A 21,942-nucleotide genomic window follows, 5' to 3' on the forward strand; every position below is an offset into this window, starting at 1 on the left:
CAAAACTGTAGCAAAATATGGGTCATGAGTTTATTTTTTTCCAACTATACAGCAATAATATCGCCACAACAATATCATAGTAAATCTCTAGCTAAATTAGGATGTTCAAAACTTCAATTACCGAAATTTATTAGGCTATTGATGGTAAAAATCAATTTTTTATGATATCATAATTTTCAAAAATCAAGCATTGATTTAAATAAACTCAACTAAAATTCTAAAAACTAAGAGAAACTTTCTCTTTTAAACCGACTTATACTTAATCATTATAATGGAATTTATACTTAATTACTAAAATGATAACACAACTAAAAGTAAATTCATATATATATATATATATATATATATATATATATATATATATATATATATATATATATATATATATATATATATATATATATATATATATATATATATATATATATATATATATATATATATATATAATTGAGAGAATTTTTCTCATTTAAACAAGCTTAATTATTATAATAAAAAAAATTTAATAAGCAATTATGTAAATATATATTAATAGGAGCACAAACTGTACTCAATCAAACAAAAATATTATACTTAACTATTATAATGGAACTTATACTTAATTACTAAAATGAGAACACAACTAAAAGGTAATTCAATATCAAGCTTAAACTTAATTACTTATATATCTTATCTTGTAAAGCTAACCCACTAACCAAGTTTAATATAGGGGTCAGGCCTTTTGAACCTATTGTTCAGATAGTATTTCCGCTAATTCTCCTTGTATAGGGGTCAGGCCTTTTGAACCTATTCTAAGTCAAAACAGTTCTGATGACGTGGCAAATAGGAAGGGTCCAGGGGGCTTAATTATTAATTCTTCTTTCAATAAAGAGAAAATTAATAAGAATGAGTTTTTTGAAAGTGGGTCTGGCGTAGAAGTAGGGCCTGGAGTGGTTGTTGGGCCTGTGGCAGATAATAATAATTCAGTGCATCCTGTTATTATCCCCAGGGTGAGCGAACCTAAGGCTGGTATCGATGGTGATATCTCTTGCAAAGCTATCTCATTTGACGAACATTGTAGCAAGTTGAAAAACTCAAAGACGGTGAGGAGAAGGATGAGGGAGGTAATGCAGCTTGGAGAAAAGGTGGAGGATTTCGTGGTCCCGGTGGGAGATAGGTCGTGCCTCTTTCATGATCCTCCGGGGTTAGATTCAGGTGCTAATTCTTTGTTCTCTAAAAGAAATTTTCTGTCTGGTGGAATTCAGATGTCCTGTGATTCTTTAGCCAATTCAGATATAAGGAATTGTAACTTTAGATTCTTGAAGAGTGAATTGGGTATCTCTGTAGAGGGACTATGGAGGTCTGTTAATAATTTGGGTATCTCTGTTATTGGGAGGGAGTGTGATCCAATTGTTACGTTGGATGAGTTGGAAAAGAAGAAAGTTAAAGGCAAAATGGTTCTAAAGGTGGCAGGAAACGGGTTGAAATGATTATTGTCTCTTACAATATTAAAGGTGGTGGCAGTAGGTTAAAGAGAAAGAGTATCGGTCATTTGATTCAGCAAGAAGATGTTGATGTGTGTTTTATTCAGGAATCTAAGTTGAGGGAATTGGAGATAGGAGTGGTGAAGGAGTTGCGGGGTAGTGACCTTGTTGAATGGTCGTCGTCAGACGCGGTGGGAGCTTCGGGAGGGATCTTGATTCTTTGGAAAAAGGATCTTTTCATTCCTTTGTTCAGCTTCAGGGGTCTCGGGTTCTTAGGTTTGTGTGTTTCCTTGAAAGGCAAAAGGACTTTCTTTATTAATGGCTACGCCCCGTGCGAGTTATCTGCTAGGAGAAGGTCTTGGAGTCATTTGTTAGACATTAAGAAGAATTGCCCTGAGAGCAATTGGTGTGTGGGAGGAGACTTCAACTCAATTTCTCATGTTGAAGAAAGGAGAGGATTATCCAATAGAAATAGCATCGATATCAATAGCTTTAAGAGTTTTCTGGAGGACTTGGACTTGGTGGATCCGCCGGTAGTGGGGGGTAAGTTTTCTTGGCAGAATAGTAATGGTAAAGCTATGAGTAGAATAGATAGATTCTTGCTATCCGAAAGTCTCATGGAGGATTGGAAGGTGGGTGCTCAGGTGATAGGGGTCGTGACTTGTCTGATCATGCTCCTATTTGGATTAAAGATAATAGGAAAAATTGGGGACCAAAACCGTTTAAATTCAACAATAATTGGCTAAAACATAAAGATTTTTATAATTTTGTGGAGAAGGAGTGGTCTTTGATCAAAGTGAAAGGTAGAGGAGATTTTTGTTTGGCGGAGAAGTTGAAAGCGCTTAAAGTTAGGCTTTCTTGGTGGAACAAAACGGTGTACGGGTGGCTAGATTTAAAAATCAATGAGGCGTGTAAGGAGATTCATTTTTTAGATAACGAGTTTGTTGTTTGTGCAGGTAATGTTACGGAGGAGATTGTTAAAAAAAGAGCTAAAGAGGTGGAAATATTTTGGGATAGTCTTTCAAAAAAAGAAGGACTTCTTCGGTTAAAGTCTAGACAAACTTGGCTTAAGGAGGGAGATTGCAATTCTCGATTTTTCCATAATTCTTTACGGAGTAGGAAAGGTCGGAGTGCTTTGTGTTCTCTCAATTCGAGGAGTGGAATAGTAGAAGAGGTGGAAGAGGTTAAAGATTTTGTCTTTAACCACTTCAAGGGGTTCTTTGAGGAGGAGGAGGGTAGTAGGCCGGTTCCGTTGGACCTTGGCTTCGTAAAGTTGTCGAGAGAGGATAGGGAGTTGTTGGAAGGTCCTTTTGAGGAAGAAGAAGTGAGGGAGGCTTTATGGTCTTGTGAAGGTAGTAGAAGTCCGGGTCCGGACAGTTACACGTAGAAGGTGTGAAGGCTTTATGGCTTTATGGTCTTGTGAAGGTGATAGGTAAGCTAGTGTCCTCTAATCAATCCGCCTTTGTTCCGGGAAGGAATATGATGGATGGAGTGGTGTTGGTGAATGAAATTCTAGAGTGGTCTAAGAGATTCAAGAAAAGTTGTTTCCTTCTTAAGGTTGATTTCGAAAAGGCGTACGATTCCGTTTCTTGGGATTATGTTAGATTCGTGTTAAAGGAAATGGGCTTTGGGGACAAATGGCTTAGGTGGATGGATGAAAGTGTGTTCAAGAGCTTTATGTCGATCCTTGTGAATGGGAGCCCCACGAAAGATTTTGAGGTTCATAAGGGTCTAAGGCAAGGGGACCCTTTATCTCCGTTTCTTTTTGTGCTTGTTATGGAAGGCCTTACCGCTCTAGTAAGGAAATCGGTGGAGTTAGGGGATTTTAAACCTATCAAGTATGGAGAAGGAGGGGTGGTGGACATATTATAATTTGCGGACGATACAATTATGCTTGGAGAGCCGACTACCGACAATCTATGGAGCTTGAAAGTGGTCTTGAGAGGGTTTGAATTGGTGTCGGGTTTGAGAATCAATTTTACGAAAAGCAACGTCTATGGTGTTAAAGTGGGAGAATGGTTCTTGAACTCGGCAACATATTTTCTTGGTTGTAAAAGAGGTGAGGTTCCCTTTACCTTTCTTGGTGTTATGGTGGGGGGTAATCATAGAAGAAGGAAAGCTTGGTTGAAACCTATTCAAAATATTAAGAATAGGCTTTCGACGTGGAAGGGGAAATCTATATCCATTGGAGGAAGGGTGACGCTCATCAATGCGGCTCTTAACGCCATTCCGTCGTTTATGTTTTCTTTCTATAAAGCGCCGAGGAAGGTTATTAAAGAGATTAGAGGTATAACTAGTAACTTCCTTTGGGGAGGTTGCAAGAAAAAGAAGTGTATTCATTGGGTCGATTGGGAGACGGTTTGTAAAAGTAAAGACAAGGGTGGTTTGGGAATAAGGGATGTTGGAGAAATAAATAAGGCGCTTCTTCTAAAATGGAAATGGAGAATTCTTACGGAGGACAAAGCCATATGGAGTAGGTTTATTAAAGAAAGATATGTAGAGCCGAAATTAAAGGTGCAAGGTAAAGTAGCGGAAGGAGCCAAATCGAAAGACTCTTTGTGATGGAGAGACGTCATTGCTAATGAAGTCAAGTCGGATGATGGAGTTGAAGGTTTCAAGAGTAATACTAGATGCTTCTTCAACAATGGTTCCAATATATTGTTTTGGAGTAGTCATTGGTGTGGTGATAAACCGCTTCGGTTTTCTTTCCCAGGCCTGTATGTAGTTTCTATTAATAAATTTTGTTATGTTTCTAGCGCTTTCTCCAGGACTGTTCTTGGAGCTTGCTGGCAGCCGACTGTCTTCTTGGGCAGTGCCGAAACCGTGACTGAGGTCATGTCCTGCCCAGGCTTGGCGACTCAGTGGCATAATTGTGTGGAGCTACTGGATTCGGTTCATCAGTGGGGTGGAGATGAGGACCGGTTCGGTTGGAACCTGAATACTAACGGGATTTTTTCGGTGGCAAGTGTTTCTGCTTGGAGTTCTCGAGCTAAGTCTTGTGCTTGGCAGCCCCTTACTGTTAGTAACTTGAAATCTTTATGGTGTTTGGATCTTCCGTCTAGGATCGCTATATTTGCTTGGAGGTTTTTTGTTTCTAGGCTTCCTACTATTGATCCCCTCATTGCTAGAGGAATTGATAATATTAATAGTTTGAGCTGTGTGTTTTGTGGTGATCATTTGGAGTCTTTAATGCATCTTTTTTTCGAGTTCCAAGTATCTTAGAAAGTGTGGGAGTGGGTTTACTCTTGGATTGGAGACAAAACTCAGTTTTCGTTGGAAGAATTCAAAGTCTTTCAAGCGGTTCAAGAGAAGGTGAAGAAAGTCAAGGAAAGATTGAAGATTCAATTCATTTGGATATCTTTAATTTGGAGCTTATGGCTTATGCGAAACTCTATGATCTTTGAGCAAGCTTTGTTTAGTTTTGAGTTGGTGGTTTACAATGTAATGTTCTTTTCTTGGAGTTGGTTAGCTAGAACAAGAGGATCTATTTCTTTTTCTAGTTTTTATGAGTGGTACAAGTTACCGATGGATTGTTTCCATAATTTGTAATTTGGTGTAAAGGTTGCACCCCTAGTGCGATTTCTTAATTTCAATTGCCTTTAAAAAAAAGTTTAATATAATTCAATATCAAACTATTTAATACTTTAAAATTTCAAAATGCATCCCTATATTTTATCTATCTTATGATTGATGATTCAAAACATAACATTCATATATATTATAACATATTAAAAATCTTACAATAACACCTTCTTTTTTTAAAGCAAGCTTCGTTAAAAGAGAACAAAAGTTCTCGAACCCGGTTACAAAAGATCCGAGGAAACAATTCGGAAAAGGAAAAATTACACACCGAATGAAACTTAAGAGATATAAAACAAAGGGTTTTTACAAAACTCATAAAAATTACAATTGGCATGTGTAACATTCCCGATAAAAGACTACCTCCATAATATAGCTTTGATGTTCCAAACAACATCCAAAACGCTCCATACTTTCTCTCTAAAAACAATCTCATTCCTAGTGGTCCATAAACACCATATTGTTGCTAACCAAACACAACCTTCTTTTCCATTTCTAACCCTCTTGTGTTTACAAAAACGACTCTACTACAAAAAGCTATCCTTAATATCAACCGTTTCATATTCAACAAACTAAATCCAACCGGCCACTTTCTTCCATACTAAAGTAGCGACATAACAACCAAATAGCAAATGATATAAAGATTCGGGGGTTATTCTACAAAAAAAAACACACAAGAAATATCATTAGAATTAGTAAGAATACCTCGATGAACAAGCGAATCTTTAATAGGAATCTTCTCAAGGAAGCACCGCCATCCAAATGCTTTTATTTTGAGGGGAACATGCATCTTCCAAATAAGACTAAACACCTTATCAAAAGTATTAGCCGGACCAAAAGGAACTAAAGGGGAAGAGAGGAAAAATCATAGCATCCTTTTACCGTAAAAGAAAGATCCACACTATCATTCCAAACCACCTTATCTTGTCCTTCCACACTCGGAGCCACAAGATTCAAAATACCAAATAAAGTAATCAATTCATCGGCTAATCCTTGGTTGTTCTGAGATGGAATTCTGAGATCTCCGCATTCACAAACCTCTCTCACCCATCCTCCCATACTTCCCACCAAAGCATCTTTCAAAAGGGACGCCGAAAATAAAGTGAAGGATAGAAAAACACTTAGAAAGGGGGGGATTGAATAAGTGTGACTTAAAATCTTGAGCGATAAAAATAAAATGCACAATTATTTTTATCCTGGTTCGCTGTTAACGAAGCTACTCCAGTCCACCCCCGCAGAGATGATTTACCTCAACTGAGGATTTAATCCACTAATCGCACGGATTACAATGGTTTTCCACTTAGCCGCAACTAAGTCTTCCAGAGTCTTCTGATCACAACCTGATCACTCCAGGAACAACTGCTTAGTTCACTCCTAAGACTTTTCTAGAGTCTACTGATCAACACGATCACTCTAGGCTTAGTTCACTCCTAAGACTTTCTGCTCAGCCAACTGCCAAGACTTCCTGCTCAGCCAACTGCCAAGACTTCCTGCTCAGCCAACTGCCAAGACTTCCTGCTCAGCTAACTGCTAAGACTTCCTAGAGTATACTGATCAACTGATCACTCTAGTTCCTTACAACAATGTAATCTATTCAAGAGTTTACAAATGCTTCTTAAAAGCGATAATCACAACTGTGATATTTCTCTTACAATTTAAGCTTAATCTCACTAAGATATTACAACAGCAATGTAGTGAGCTTTTATGAAGATGAAGATTCTGAGTTTTGATTTGAACAGAGTTTCAGCAAGTGAATTTGAATTGTATTGGTGCGAAAATCGTTCTAGCTTGCTTCTCATCAGAACTTCATATTTATAGGCGTTGAGAAGATGACCGTTGAATGCATTTAATGCTTTGCGTGTTCCGTACAGCTTTGCATTTAATGTTATACGCTTTTGTCAACTACCTCGAGCCTTGTTCACGCTGTGTCTACTGACGTAGCCTTTAGTAGCTTTAACGTTCCTTTTGTCAGTCAGCGTAGTCTGCCACGTGTACTTCCTTCTGATCTGATGTTTGTGAATACGACGTTTGAATATCATCAGAGTCAAACAGCTTGGTGCACAGCATCTTCTGATCTTCTGACCTTGAAGTGCTTCTGAGCGTGATACCATCTTCTGATCTTCAGTGCTTCTGATCTCATGTTCTTCTGATGCTTCCATAGACCCATGTTCTGATTCTGCTTCGACCATCTTCTGATGTCTTGCCAGACCATGTTCTGATGTTGCATGCTGAACCATTTGAGACACATCTTCTGAGCGCTGAATTATGCGTACTCTTTATATATATTTCCTGAAAGGGAAATTGCATTGGATTAGAGTACCATATTATCTTAAGCAAAATTCATATTATTGTTATCATCAAAACTAAGATAATTGATAAGAACAAATCTTGTTCTAACAATCTCCCCCTTTTTGATGATGACAAAAACATATATAAATGATATGAATTTGCGATCAGAAAGAGTAGACGGCAAAAGACAAATTACACAGCTATAGCATAAGCATATGAATATGTCTCCCCCTGAGATTAACAATCTCCCCCTGAGATAAATAATCTCCCCCTTAAATAAATACTCGAAGAACTTTAATAAAAGACTTCCCTGATTATTTCGGTAGAGACGATCATATGAGCTTCTGCCTTCAGAGAATCCATAGCTTCTGACTTCTGCTTCCATTGGACAGCTTCAGAACTTGAATTTCTTTGATCTTCAGAACATTCACAGCTTCTGACTTCTGCTTCCATTCAGGACAGCTTCAGAACTTGAATTTCTTTGATCTTCAGAACATTCACAGCTTCTGACTTCTGCTTCCATTCAGGACAGCTTCAGAACTTGAATTTCTTTGATCTTTTAGAACATTCACATCTTCTGATTTCTGCTTCCCTCGGATAGCTTCAGAACTTTGAATGTCTACTAACATCACTTCATGCTAGATTTGTATCAGAACATTGTTGAATGTACCAGAGCATCATTTGAGCATCTCTACATCCTGAAATGTTACAGAACAAAAACTAAACGACAAAAGTCAGCATGAACGAGTTAGAACATAAAATGTATATTCAAATACATGATATGTATCAGAGCCAAATGTATCAGAGCATTTTAGGCTAAAAACATGTATCAGAGCAAATAATGTATCAAAGCCATAACATTATGTGTATCAGGGCAAATAGAATTTTGTCAGAACAGGAATGTTCAAATTCTATTATCAGTGCTTCTGATTCATTCTTCTTTCTTGCTTCTGATCTCTGAAGCTTGACAGCACTCAGCTTGCTTCAGTTTCAATGGTTTTGCTTCTAGTGTTTGCTTTGAAGATTCACTTCACTTCTTTGTACCTGCAAAACACTTAAACCATATAGAACTTGCAGTTCTTGTTAGTGAATGTGTGTGAGCCTTTACCCAGCAACTGATAGATTTAATCAAATCATTTATCATTTATCTTTCTCCCCCTTTTTGTCATAACATCAAAAAGTATATATAAAAAGATTCAGATGTATAAAATGACAAAAGAAAACATTTACTGGAATGTAAAACACAAAGAAACTTTTTCATTGAATAATCAAAAAAGGATTACAAAAGATGTGCAACAAAGAAAAAAATAAAACTACGGAGACCAAATCCTAGGACCCTAGCTAAGGGAGACTTGGTCCTGCAGCAGATCTTCCACCACCTTTTCCAGAGACAACATCCTCAGCGGGTGAAGATGAAGAGATGTCTTCAGAAGAGATTAAGGGAGAGGAAAAATCAGAGGAAGCTGAGTCTTGAAGGTCGAGAGATGAGGAAGAAGATGGAGATGATGGAGGGCTTTCACCAGGAGGATGAAACACACGTCTAGAATAATTTCCAGACAGCATTGCTTCGAAAGGATTCACCTTGAGAGGATCATAGGTGATTTTGATCTTTTTGGGTTTGGAAGGTGAAGTTTCAACAGCTTTTCGTTTGTTGTTTCTATCATTCTCATTATATGCTGGTTTTGAAGAAGAATTCATGATGAGTTTGCAGAAAAAAAATGAACAGGTAGGGTTTGATAAGGAAGAGAGGGAGAGACAATCTTTAAGAAGGAAACAAGGAGATAGGAAACCGAAAACCATTTTGAAGAGTATTTAAAGGAAAATAACATGAAACGAATGATGAAAAGCATTTAATGTTTACGTGACGTGAGGAGAGATAATAAAGACAAATGAAGTGACTGGCACAGTTACCTATGGTCGGCGTCCCTTCAACTGCACGCGCGCTTATCCATGAATAGTAACGGCAGGTTTACCATCCCGAGATAAAGCGTAACAGCTGTTTTGCTTTACAAGATGTTCTGAATCAACTTAGACAATGAAACGTTAGTAATAACCGAATCATAATTTCTAAACGAATTCAATCAGAACTTCTGATTAAAAAATGTTCCACATTCATTTCAGAAGATACTCATACATGAGAAATTCTCATCTTCTCATTCTGGGCATAAATCCATACTGATGTTCTTCAGAATGAACTTAAACCTATCTTCAGCCAGGGGTTTTGTAAAGATATCAGCCCATTGATGGTCTGTATCAACAAAGTTTAAAGATATAACACCCTTCTGAACATAGTCCCTTATGAAATGATGTTTTATCTCAATATGTTTAGCTTTTGAATGAAGAATAGGATTCTTAGATAAACATATAGCAGAAGTATTATCACAGAATATAGGAATGTTACTCTCAAATATCTGATAATCTTCTAACTGACTCTTCATCCAGAGCATCTGTGTACTACAACCAGCAGCTGCGACATATTCTGCTTCTGTGGTTGATAGAGCAATGGTTGCTTGCTTCTTGCTGTACCAGGAGATTAAGTGACTTCCAAGAAATTGGCAACTTCCTGAAGTACTTTTTCTTTCAATTCTGTCTCCAGCATAATCAGCATCGCAGAATCCTACTAAGTTGTATTCTTTAGATTTTCTGTAAACTAAACCAACATTAGTAGTACCTTTCAGATACCTTAGAATCCTCTTAACAGCAGTTAAATGAGATTCTCTAGGATCCGATTGGAATCTAGCACACAAACAAACACTGAACAGAATGTCAGGTCTAGAAGCAGTCAGATATAGAAGAGATCCAATCATACCTCTGTATAGCTTCTGATCTACCTTCTTACTTACCTCATCCTTACCTAGGATGCATGTTGGATGCATAGGAGTTTTGGCTTCTTTGCAGTCTAGAAGATTGAACTTCTTCAGAAGTTCCTTCACATACTTGGTTTGGTGAACATACGTTCCTTCTGATGTTTGATTTATTTGTATTCCAAGGAAATACTTGAGTTCTCCCATCATGCTCATTTCAAACTCAGCCTGCATAGACTTAGCAAACTCCTTTCCAAGTGTAGCATTAGATGTTCCAAAAATAATATCATCTACATATATTTGACAAATTAAAATATCCTTTTCAAAGGTTTTACAAAAGAGAGTAGTGTCCACTTTTCCTCTAGTGAAACCATTATCTAGAAGGAAAGAACTTAAGCGTTCATACCAAGCTCTGGGAGCCTGTTTCAATCCATACAATGATTTCTTAAGTTTAAAAACATGATTAGGAGACATAGAGTCTTCAAAACCAGGAGGTTGATGGACATAAACTTCTTCATCTATATAACCATTTAAGAAGGCACTCTTAACATCCATCTGATAGAGAGTGATGTTATGTTGAGTGGCAAAAGAAATTAATAGACGAATAGACTCTAACCTGGCCACTGGTGCAAAGGTTTCTGTGTAGTCAATCCCTTCTTGCTGACTATAACCCTGAGCCACCAGTCTGGCTTTGTTCCTTACCACTTCACCTTTCTCACTAAGCTTGTTTCTGAAGACCCATTTTGTACCAATTATGTTGAATCCATCTGGTCTAGGAACAAGATCCCAAACATCATTCCTTGTAAACTGATTTAGTTCTTCTTGCATAGCAATTATCCAGTCTGGATCTTCTAGAGCATGATCAACAGAAGTTGGCTCGATCAAAGATACAAGACCTAATTGACAGTCTGCATTGTTCCTAAGGAATGCTCTTGTTCTGATTGGATCATCCTTCTTTCCAAGAATGACATCTTCTGAATGACCAGAGATGAGTCTGGATGATCTTCTGACAGATGGTTCTTCAGAAATACTTAGATCCTCCAGAGAAGCTGTTACTTGATCTTCAGATTCTTTGCTTCTGAGGAGCTCTGCTTCTGATGCGTTGCTTCTTGGCTCAACAACTTCTGATATGTCAATATCACAACCTGCAAAATTATCAACTTGCTTTGGTTTTTCAGAACCAAGCTTATCATCAAACCTGATATTGATTGATTCTTCTACAACCAATGTTTCAGTATTGTATACCCTGTAGCCTTTTGAGCGTTCAGAATATCCAAGAAGGAAACACTTTTGAGCTTTGGAATCAAACTTACCAAGATGATCTTTAGTGTTCAGAATAAAGCATACACATCCAAAAGGATGGAAATATGAAATGTTGGGCTTTCTATTCTTCCACAATTCATAGGGAGTCTTATTTAGAATAGGTCTGATAGAGATTCTATTCTGAATATAACATGCAGTGTTTATTGCTTCTGCCCAGAAATGCTTAGCCATATTGGTTTCATTGATCATGGTTCTGGCCATTTCTTGAAGAGTCCTATTCTTTCGTTCTACAACCCCATTTTGCTGTGGAGTTCTAGGACAAGAGAAATCATGGGCAATACCATTTTCTTTGAAGAATTCTTCAAAGGATTTGTTCTCAAATTCACCACCATGATCACTTCTGACCTTTATGATTTTACACTCTTTTTCAGATTGAATCTGAATGCAGAAATCAAAGAACACTGAATGAGTCTCATCCTTGTGTTTTAAGAATTTTACCCATGTCCAGCGGCTATAATCATCTACGATGACTAATCCATATTTCTTTCCTCTGACAGATGCTGTTTTGACTGGTCCAAACAGATCAATGTGCAAGAGTTCTAATGGCCTTGAGGTAGAAACAACATTCTTAGACTTGAATGCAGGTTTGGAGAACTTGCCCTTCTGACATGCTTCACAAAGAGCATCTGATTGGAATTTCAGATTAGGGAGTCCTCTGACAAGATTCAGTTTGTTAATTTGAGAGATCTTTCTCAAACTAGCATGACCTAATCTCCTGTGCCAGACCCACTGCTCTTCAGAAACAGACATAAGACAAGTCACCTTCTGACTCATAAGATCTTGCAGATCTGTCTTATAAATGTTGTTCTTCCTCTTGCCTGTAAATAGGATTGAGCCATCCTTCTGATTTACAGCCTTGCAAGACTCTTGATTAAAGATTATATCATAACCATTGTCACTTAATTGACTGATAGATAAAAGGTTATGTGTTAATCCTTCTACAAGAAGTACATTAGAGATGGAAGGAGAGTTACCAGATTTTATAGTTCCAGAGCCAATTATCTTGCCCTTCTGATCTCCTCCGAACTTGACTTCTCCTCCAGACTTAAGCACCAGGTCTTGGAACATAGACCTTCTTCCTGTCATGTGTCGCGAGCATCCAGAGTCCAGGTACCATGACATGTTGTGCTTTGTCCTTCTTGCAGCCAAGGATATCTGCAATAGGAATAATCTTATCCTTAGGTACCCACATCTTTTTGGGTCCTTTCTTGTTAGATTTTCTCAAGTTCTGATTGAACTTGGGTTTAACATTGTAAGCAATAGGAGGAACAGCATGATAATTCTTAATGTGAGTTTCATGATATTTCCTAGGTTGTGTCACATGCTTCTTAGTGTGTGTAATGTGAAAACTTTGTGCATGTGAGGTGTGCCTAATATCATGTGAGTGGCCATACTTGAACTGATCATACAATGGCTTGTATGTAATTTTCATTTCATCAACAGGTTCAAGTTTGTATGGGGTTTCACCCTCATAACCAATGCCAACTCTTTTGTTTCCAGACACAGCATATATCATAGAAGCTAGCTGACTTCTGCCAATACTTCTAGATAGGAACTTCCTGAAACTTAAATCATATTCTTTCAGAATATGGTTCAGACTGGGAGTGGATTTTTCTGAATCAGAAGGAGATCCAACATTATTGGATAATTTTAAAAGTTTTTCCTTTAATTCAGAATTCTCCAACTCAAGCTTCTTTGTTTCAAATTCAAATTGCTTTTTCAGCTTTTTGTATTTGAGACTGATCTGAGACTTGAGTTCCAGAAGTTCAGTTAGACCGGAAACTAACTCATCTCTAGTAAGTTCAGAAAATACCTCTTCAGAATCTGATTCTGATGTAGATTCTGATCCGTCATCTTCTGTCGCCATCAGCGCACAGTTGGCCTGCTCATCTTCTGAATCATCTTCTGACTCATCCCAGGTTGCCATAAGACCTTTCTTCTTATGAAACTTTTTCTTGGGACTTTCCTTCTGAAGATTTGGACATTCATTCTTGTAGTGTCCAGGCTCATTGCATTCATAGCACATGACCTTCTTCTTGTCAAATCTTCTTTCATCAGAAGATTCTCCACGTTCAAATTTCCTTGAACTTCTGAAGCCTCTGAACTTCCTTTGCTTGGTCTTCCAGAGTTGGTTTAGCCTTCTGGAAATCATGGACAGTTCATCTTCTTCTTCAGATTCTGATTCTTCAGGATCTTCTTCTCTAGCCTGAAAAGCGTTAGTGCATTTCTTGATATTAGATTTTAATGCAATAGACTTACCTTTCTTTTGAGGCTCATTTGCGTCCAGCTCAATCTCATGGCTTCTCAAGGCACTGATAAGCTCTTCCAGAGAAACTTCATTCAGATTCTTCGCAATCTTGAATGCAGTCACCATCGGACCCCATCTTCTGGGTAAGCTTCTGATGATCTTCTTTACATGATCAGCCTTGGTGTATCCTTTGTCAAGAACTCTCAATCCAGCAGTCAGAGTTTGAAATCTCGAAAACATCTTTTCAATGTCTTCATCATCCTCCATCTTGAAGGCTTCATACTTCTGGATTAAGGCAAGAGCTTTTGTCTCCTTGACTTGAGCATTTCCTTCATGAGTCATTTTCAAGGACTCATATATGTCATAGGCCGTTTCCCTGTTAGATATCTTCTCATACTCAGCATGAGAGATAGCATTCAGCAAAACAGTTCTACATTTATGATGATTCCTGAAAAGCTTCTTTTGGTCATCATTCATTTCTTGCCTTGACAGCTTCACGCCTCTGGCATTTACTGGATGTTTGTAACCATCCATCAGAAGATCCCATAGATCACCATCTAGACCCAGAAAGTAACTCTCCAGTTTATCTTTCCAGTATTCAAAGTTTTCACCATCAAATACCGGCGGTCTAGTATAACCATTGTTACCGTTGTATTGCTCAGCAGAGCCAGATGTAGATGCAGGTGTAGGTATAGTCCTTTCACTTTCATCAACCATCTTTTAAATGAAGCGTTTTTCTCTTCCTGAATCTTTTCTAAACACGGTTAAGTGCTTGCACCTTAGAACCGGCGCTCTGATGCCAATTGAAGGATAGAAAAACACTTAGAAAGGGGGGGATTGAATAAGTGTGACTTAAAATCTTGAGCGATAAAAATAAAATGCACAATTATTTTTATCCTGGTTCGCTGTTAACGAAGCTACTCCAGTCCACCCCCGCAGAGATGATTTACCTCAACTGAGGATTTAATCCACTAATCGCACGGATTACAATGGTTTTCCACTTAGCCGCAACTAAGTCTTCCAGAGTCTTCTGATCACAACCTGATCACTCCAGGAACAACTGCTTAATTCACTCCTAAGACTTTTCTAGAGTCTACTGATCAACACGATCACTCTAGGCTTAGTTCACTCCTAAGACTTTCTGCTCAGCCAACTGCCAAGACTTCCTGCTCAGCCAACTGCCAAGACTTCCTGCTCAGCCAACTGCCAAGACTTCCTGCTCAGCTAACTGCTAAGACTTCCTAGAGTATACTGATCAACTGATCACTCTAGTTCCTTACAACTTAATGTAATCTATTCAAGAGTTTACAAATGCTTCTTAAAAGCGATAATCACAACTGTGATATTTCTCTTACAATTTAAGCTTAATCTCACTAAGATATTACAACAGCAATGTAGTGAGCTTTTATGAAGATGAAGATTCTGAGTTTTGATTTGAACAGAGTTTCAGCAAGTGAATTTGAATTGTATTGGTGCGAAAATCGTTCTAGCTTGCTTCTCATCAGAACTTCATATTTATAGGCGTTGAGAAGATGACCGTTGAATGCATTTAATGCTTTGCGTGTTCCGTACAGCTTTGCATTTAATGTTATACGCTTTTGTCAACTACCTCGAGCCTTGTTCACGCTGTGTCTACTGACGTAGCCTTTAGTAGCTTTAACGTTCCTTTTGTCAGTCAGCGTAGTCTGCCACGTGTACTTCCTTCTGATCTGATGTTTGTGAATACGACGTTTGAATATCATCAGAGTCAAACAGCTTGGTGCACAGCATCTTCTGATCTTCTGACCTTGAAGTGCTTCTGAGCGTGATACCATCTTCTGATCTTCAGTGCTTCTGATCTCATGTTCTTCTGATGCTTCCATAGACCCATGTTCTGATTCTGCTTCGACCATCTTCTGATGTCTTGCCAGACCATGTTCTGATGTTGCATGCTGAACCATTTGAGACACATCTTCTGAGCGCTGAATTATGCGTACTCTTTATATATATTTCCTGAAAGGGAAATTGCATTGGATTAGAGTACCATATTATCTTAAGCAAAATTCATATTATTGTTATCATCAAAACTAAGATAATTGATAAGAACAAATCTTGTTCTAACATAAAGAAGGATAAAGATCCTGCAAGCACCCACAAGGAAACCAAGAAGAATGCCAAAAAGAAACGGAAAAACCATTACCTAAAGAGAAAAAAGCCTTCTTAGCAAGAATGTCTTCGGAGTTCCCTTTGGTCAAAGAGACGATGTCTTTCCACTAATTCGATCTAGAAACCCTACTCTTTCCCTCTATCTCACCATTAATAATCATCAAATTTATATCTCCATAACGCACCTTCAACACTTTGTACCACAAAGCCTTTTTCTCCTCTAATATCCTCCATATCCATTTATTAAGGAGAGCTATTAAAAAACCCATTCTTCTAAGGCCAAGGCCCTTTCTCAATAGGAAGGCAAGAGACCTTCCAACTCACCCAATGAATCTAACACCCTCTGAATCACCCCAAAGAAAATTACTTTGAATTCTAGTAATCTATTTAATTAATATCCCTACCGGTGCTTTATAAAAGGAAATGGTAAAAATAGCAAGGCTATTCAACACGGATTTGAGAAGAGTAATTCTACCACCAAAACTAAGAAAACGCCCCTTCCAAGTAGAAAGTCTTCTTTTTAATTTATCCACAAGAGGCCTCCAAGTTTCAATCCTCCTCGAATTCGCTCCTATTTGGATGCCAAGAAAGGTGAACTTTTTATCCTCCAACCTACAAGATAGAAAATGGGAAGCTACTTCCAAAAAATTAGAATTAATATTAGTTCCAATTAACTTGCTTTTATGATAATTAATACCAAGGCCGAAGACTATTTCAAAATCCCTCAGCACCGATTTGATTGCCCAAACATGATTCTAACTACCATCTCCCACCAACAAAGTGTCATCTACAAATTGAAGAATATCGATGTTACACCTCTTATTAATATCGAAATTCATAAAATCCCCATTTTCCACCGCTTTGTTCACCATCCTCTTAAGACCTTCCGCTACAATCACATAAAGAAAAGGAGAAAGAGGATCTCCTTGTCTCAAACCCATCTCTACCACAAATTCTTTAGTCAGGCTACCATTCACCAACACCGACATATGACTCGAAAAAATTAAAGCCTCCATCCATTTTATCTAAATATCCCCAAACCCCATCCTTCTTAGCATATATCTAAGAAAGCCCCAATTCACTTTACCATAGGCTTTTTCAGAATCAACTTTAAAAAGAAGACAACTTTTACCTTCCTTTTGAGCAAAATCCACCACTTCATTCGCCACTAGCACCCCATCTAGCATTTGTCTTCTCGGAACAAATGCGCTTTGACAAGGAGAAATAATAGAATTTAGAACTCTTTTCAATCTACAAGCCAAAAGTTTAGATATAGTTTTATAAATAACACCAACAAGGAAAATGGGTCTATAATCTTCCATTCCCAAAGGATTAGAAGATTTAGGAACCAAAGTCAAGAAAGAAGAAATAATGGATTTTGACAAAGTAGCCCCGGTATAGAAATCCTCAAGACACCTCACAAAATCATCTTTAATAAAGTTCCAACCATTCTTAATGAAAAGAAAGGAGAAAACAAAGAAACAAACCATCCTGGCTCAGTCTACAATGGAGTCTGAGATGATAGCACTAGCCACAGCTAGTGAAGAAGTAAGTTGGTTAAGATGCTTGCTATCTGAGATCCCGTTATGGGAAAAACCAATGTCGGCTGTGTTGATCCACTGCGATAGTACCACAGCTATTGCAAAAATTGAGAATCGTTATTATAATGGTAAAGTACGTCAAATAAGAAGGAAGCACAGCACCGTTAGAGACTGTATCTCTAAAGTTGTAAGAGTGGATCATGTACGCACTGATGAAAACTTAGCAGATCCTTTTACGAAAGGATTAGCTGGAGAGAAAGTCCATAATACATCCAAGAAGATGGGACTAATGACTATACAAAAATGAGCTTCTCATGATGGTAACCCGGCCTAAATGACTGGAGATTCCAATAAATAGGTTCAATGGTTAATAATAAGTTATGAGTAATATGTAGCGATCATGCTAGAGTAAATATGAGAAGCATGAATCCTGAAGTAATAAGAGGATGAGATAATAGAAACTCTTAATGAGATCTATACTCTGTATGGGGAAGTACCTAGGCTACAGGAGTACTCTTGATAGACTCACCTATGTGATTGTGGAACTGAGGTCGGTTCCTTTGGAATTTCGAGGCAGAATTCCTAGAGCCTTCACTAAACCGGGATGCACGTACATGGCCATTAAAAGCACGGGCTATTAAGAATACACCTTAATGAAAAGCTTGTGTGCATGTCTGATGTCTGAGATAGAGTTCAAGACAATAGTATCACTCTTGTTAAATCAGAATCCTACTTGCTACACAAAGGTTCAAGTCGTAGACACCTTTGCTTATGCATAATCTTAGAAACTTTTTGATGTTACTTTTAATATCATCTTTAAATTCAAGTGGGGGATTGTTGGAAACTTAACTTGAATTGAAAGGGTCATCCTATTTTTATGGGATTTAATATTAGTGGAATTAATTATTAATTAATAGTGAGTCACTCATCAAAACCTAGTTTTGACTAAGTAACTTCCTCCCACTTTTTTCTCTCCACTCTCCCACTATTTTTTCACCACTTAGTTGAATCATTTACTTATAAATATGATTCTTAAGCTTTTTAGTAATCTACGTCAGATTTCTAAATTTTGGAATCTCTCTTCTCCCTCTCTATTCTCTTCATCTCAAAATAATTTCTTTCTTCTTTTTTCGAGTGGCCTTGTGCGCCATAAATGACTGAAATTGTTTCAGATACTATGAATGGTTGTTTTTAACCATCTCTGAAGGTGTATCACTTCGAACAATTCTCACAAGTGCAAGTGAAAATCGCAATTCCAGAGCGAGTTGTTTTATCCTGGAGGCACCGTGTGTATTTTCGAGTTGCTTTGCATAATTTTGGCAGTACCACGAAACGTCTTAAAGAAAGCGACCTAGTCTGCGACTCAGACGATAATTTCCTCTGTGGCAATTTTTTTTAATCGAAAAACAACATGACGTATGGCTTTTCGTATCAATGACCTATAGAGCATCGTTAATAGCAAAGGTATCGAGCACCTTGAGATGGTGGTGATAGATTCAAAGGTACAATAGTTTTCTTTGTGTTCTTTGTGATATTTGAGTCTTTTAGGGTTCTTCCCTAAACTTTTTTTTTGGATGTCACTACCATTAGATGCGATTACTGCATTTTATTTTAGTAAGAAAGGGAAGATGATTTGATTTGGTTTTTTATAATGAGAGAAAAAGATTAGCGTTGGTCTTGCTAAGAGAGAGATATGAACGTTGGTCTTGATGAGAGAGAGTTATGCAAATCTTAATCATATTGTTGTTTATCTTTTCAATCTTCCTGATTCTCTTCAACCCAAATTTCAGATGTTATCGTGTTTTCCTTAAACTTTATGTTATTGTGTTGTTGTTCTTCCTTAAGCTTTATAATTACGTTTGAAAATTTTTATGTTATTGTGTTGTTGTTCTTCCTTAAGCTTTATAATTCCTTAAGCTTTTGTGATACAAACTTTCATAATTTTTATTATTATTAATAATTAAAAATTTTATTATAAATTTTGCCTTAGGCCTCAATATCTATTGGACCAGCCTTGTATATTTGGTTTTGATGATGACAAAAATCATATTCATAGTACAAAAAAAACTAAGTTGAATCAATTAAAAAAGCGTCAAGTTTATGATAATTTATGCAAAAGAATCAAAAGGTATGGAACTTTCCCAAAAAATGAAACCATTTAAAAAAAGTAAGGGTGTACATGAGCCGGTTTAAGTTAGGTTTGCCAAACCCAAATTAGGTGAGATAAATTAATCATTTGTTTCATCAATGGGTCGGTGCGGACAAACCTACTTATTTTCGGGTTGGATTGGGTTAAATAAGGGGTTGCCCAGATAATTTTTTTCTTTATTAATATTAAATGAAGAGCATCATATTTTTTTCATAAAAATTGTTCAAAATTTTATCTTTTTAAAAAAATTAGATAACCTATTTTTACTATCTTTTAGCATCATATAATAATAAATGATAATATCAAATAATAAAAATTATCAGAAAATATTAGCAACAAATTATAGTTGCATGACATAAAATTGTAATAACATCAAATAACAAAATAGTGAAACATTCAAAATTAGTTGATGTCATGGATCACGAAAATCGTAAACTTTAAGTGACTAAAACTACCACACCTAAGTTAATATTCATCAAAATCATTAAAATTGTAACAATAAATGTTTCATCAGTGGGTCAGAGGGTTTTTTGGATTTGGATTGGGTTTTACCTGAAACCCAATTTTTTAATGGGTTTTTTAGTCTTTAAACTCGTATCTATCCAATTTGCTGACTGTCATACCCTAATTTTTTATCCTAAGATTCCCCAATCATTTGCATTCCTACCACTTATCAAGATCACAAACTTATGTTTGACCTTTAGCTTTGTGCTCATCTTACCTTTAGGAAATCATCAAGCGCCCATGTTTGTTTAACTTGTGAATACCTCTTTGATATGTTACATTAACCAAAATACAAAAAGATATATTTTTCTTTCAAAGCTTTTGTAGGTGTTTAACCAAGTGCTTTCATATCCTCTCCTAAAACTAGGGTTTTGAGGATCGATCCTCAAGCAACTGGTCATTCAAGAAAGCTAAATGGATTAGACCTCAAAAGAGACATCATCATCATCAAATGTCATGACTCGAGCATTCCTTCATTTCATTTGATTAAAGTTATCTCAAGATCATATGGCTTGATTCATCAAGAAACTCCATAGGTTCATGTGTTTATTTCCATGCCTTCTTCAACAAGTTTCATTAAGATATGAACTTCATCATCAAGTATGCTTCAAGATAATATTATTTCAAGGTCTTATGTACCTCCTCATGCCTTATAATGCAAGAAAAGTCTAAGAGATTCAAAGTTGATTCATGAAGTTTAACCTAATTTGACAAGTCTTTGATTCTATGGTCAAGAGGTCATAACTCTCAATTTTCAACATTTTTGGGTGCTTATTTTTGGTGTGCAATTCTCATTTTTTTGGTTTAATCTAACGGTTAAATTATTATTTTTATTTTATTTTTAATAAAAACATTCTTAATCATCATCTTCAACTTTTAACCGGGTCACTTCAATCTGATTTTAGATCCGCAATCATCATCTTGACTCTGACTTAGACCTTGTTAAGATGAGTGTGTTCATCATCTTCAATTATATCTTATTAACAAAATTTCAAAAATCACCAAATCAACTAATTAATTCACAAATTATATACTGTTAGGACCATAATTTTACCACGGTTTCAAATATGTATTCAAAATTGCAAAACAATAAGTAAATTTAGCAAATCAAAGCAAAAAGGTGGCATGAAACACTACGCCAAATTTAAGCAATAGCAGCGCAGCTACTAAAGCGCTTTTACCAAAAGCGCTCTCGTAGGGCTCGCTAAAAACAAAATTAATAAACAAGGGAAAATGATGCAAAAAAAGCGCTCTGGTAGGGGGGGTTATGAGAGCGCTTTCAAAAAGCGCTCTGGTAGGGGGGGGGGTATGAGAGCGCTTTTAAAAAGCGCTCTGGTAGGGGGGTTATGAAAGCGCTTTTAAAAGCGCTCTTATAGGGTGGGTGCTACGAAAGCGCTTTTGGGATAAAAGCGCTCTGGTAGGGGGTGTTATTAAAGCGCTTTTGAAAAGCGCTCTGGTAGCCCATTTAAAAAATTATATATTTTACAAACACACGCGTTTTGTTTCAGATCCAAAACACGCGAACCTTCTTCTTCCTTTCGTTGCTTCGCCGTCCTCACTCCCTCTCCGCCGTCCTCACTCCCTCTCCAGCCTTCAACCGACTCCGCCACCGCCTTCCTCACTCCATCGCCACCCTTCAACCGTCTCTTCTCTGTTCAGGTTAGGGTTTTGTGCCGGAAATTTTTCTTCTTTTCATTGTTTGCTTTCAAAAATACAAAATTTTATTTAGGGTTATAGTTAATATTATTGGGGCTTTTTTAATTTATCAGTGATTTAGGTTTTATCAGTGTGATTTAGAGTATTGAAGACAAAGTTTGTTAGGTTTTTATCAGTGATTTAGAGTATTGAAGACAAAGTTTGTTAGGTTTTTATCAGTGATTTAGAGTATTGAAGACAA

General features: G+C 37.0%; 2 protein-coding genes across 2 annotated transcripts; both read left to right on the forward strand.

The window, feature by feature from the left end:
* Window positions 1-1,465: 1,465 nt before the first annotated feature.
* Window positions 1,466-3,335, forward strand: LOC131614691 (uncharacterized). Its single transcript, XM_058886252.1, has 3 exons — window positions 1,466-2,107; window positions 2,242-2,787; window positions 2,889-3,335. The coding sequence occupies exons 1-3, from the start codon at window positions 1,466-1,468 to the stop codon at window positions 3,333-3,335; spliced, it is 1,635 nt and encodes a 544-aa protein (XP_058742235.1).
* Window positions 3,336-3,353: 18 nt separating this feature from the next.
* Window positions 3,354-4,685, forward strand: LOC131614693 (uncharacterized). The gene is made up of 2 exons (XM_058886253.1): window positions 3,354-3,984; window positions 4,177-4,685. Exons 1-2 carry the CDS (start codon window positions 3,354-3,356, stop codon window positions 4,683-4,685), a joined length of 1,140 nt encoding a protein of 379 aa, XP_058742236.1.
* The last annotated feature ends 17,257 nt before the right edge of the window (window positions 4,686-21,942 follow it).

Source organism: Vicia villosa, linkage group LG6 (assembly GCF_029867415.1).
Source record: "Vicia villosa cultivar HV-30 ecotype Madison, WI linkage group LG6, Vvil1.0, whole genome shotgun sequence".
Lineage (NCBI taxonomy): Eukaryota > Viridiplantae > Streptophyta > Magnoliopsida > Fabales > Fabaceae > Vicia > Vicia villosa.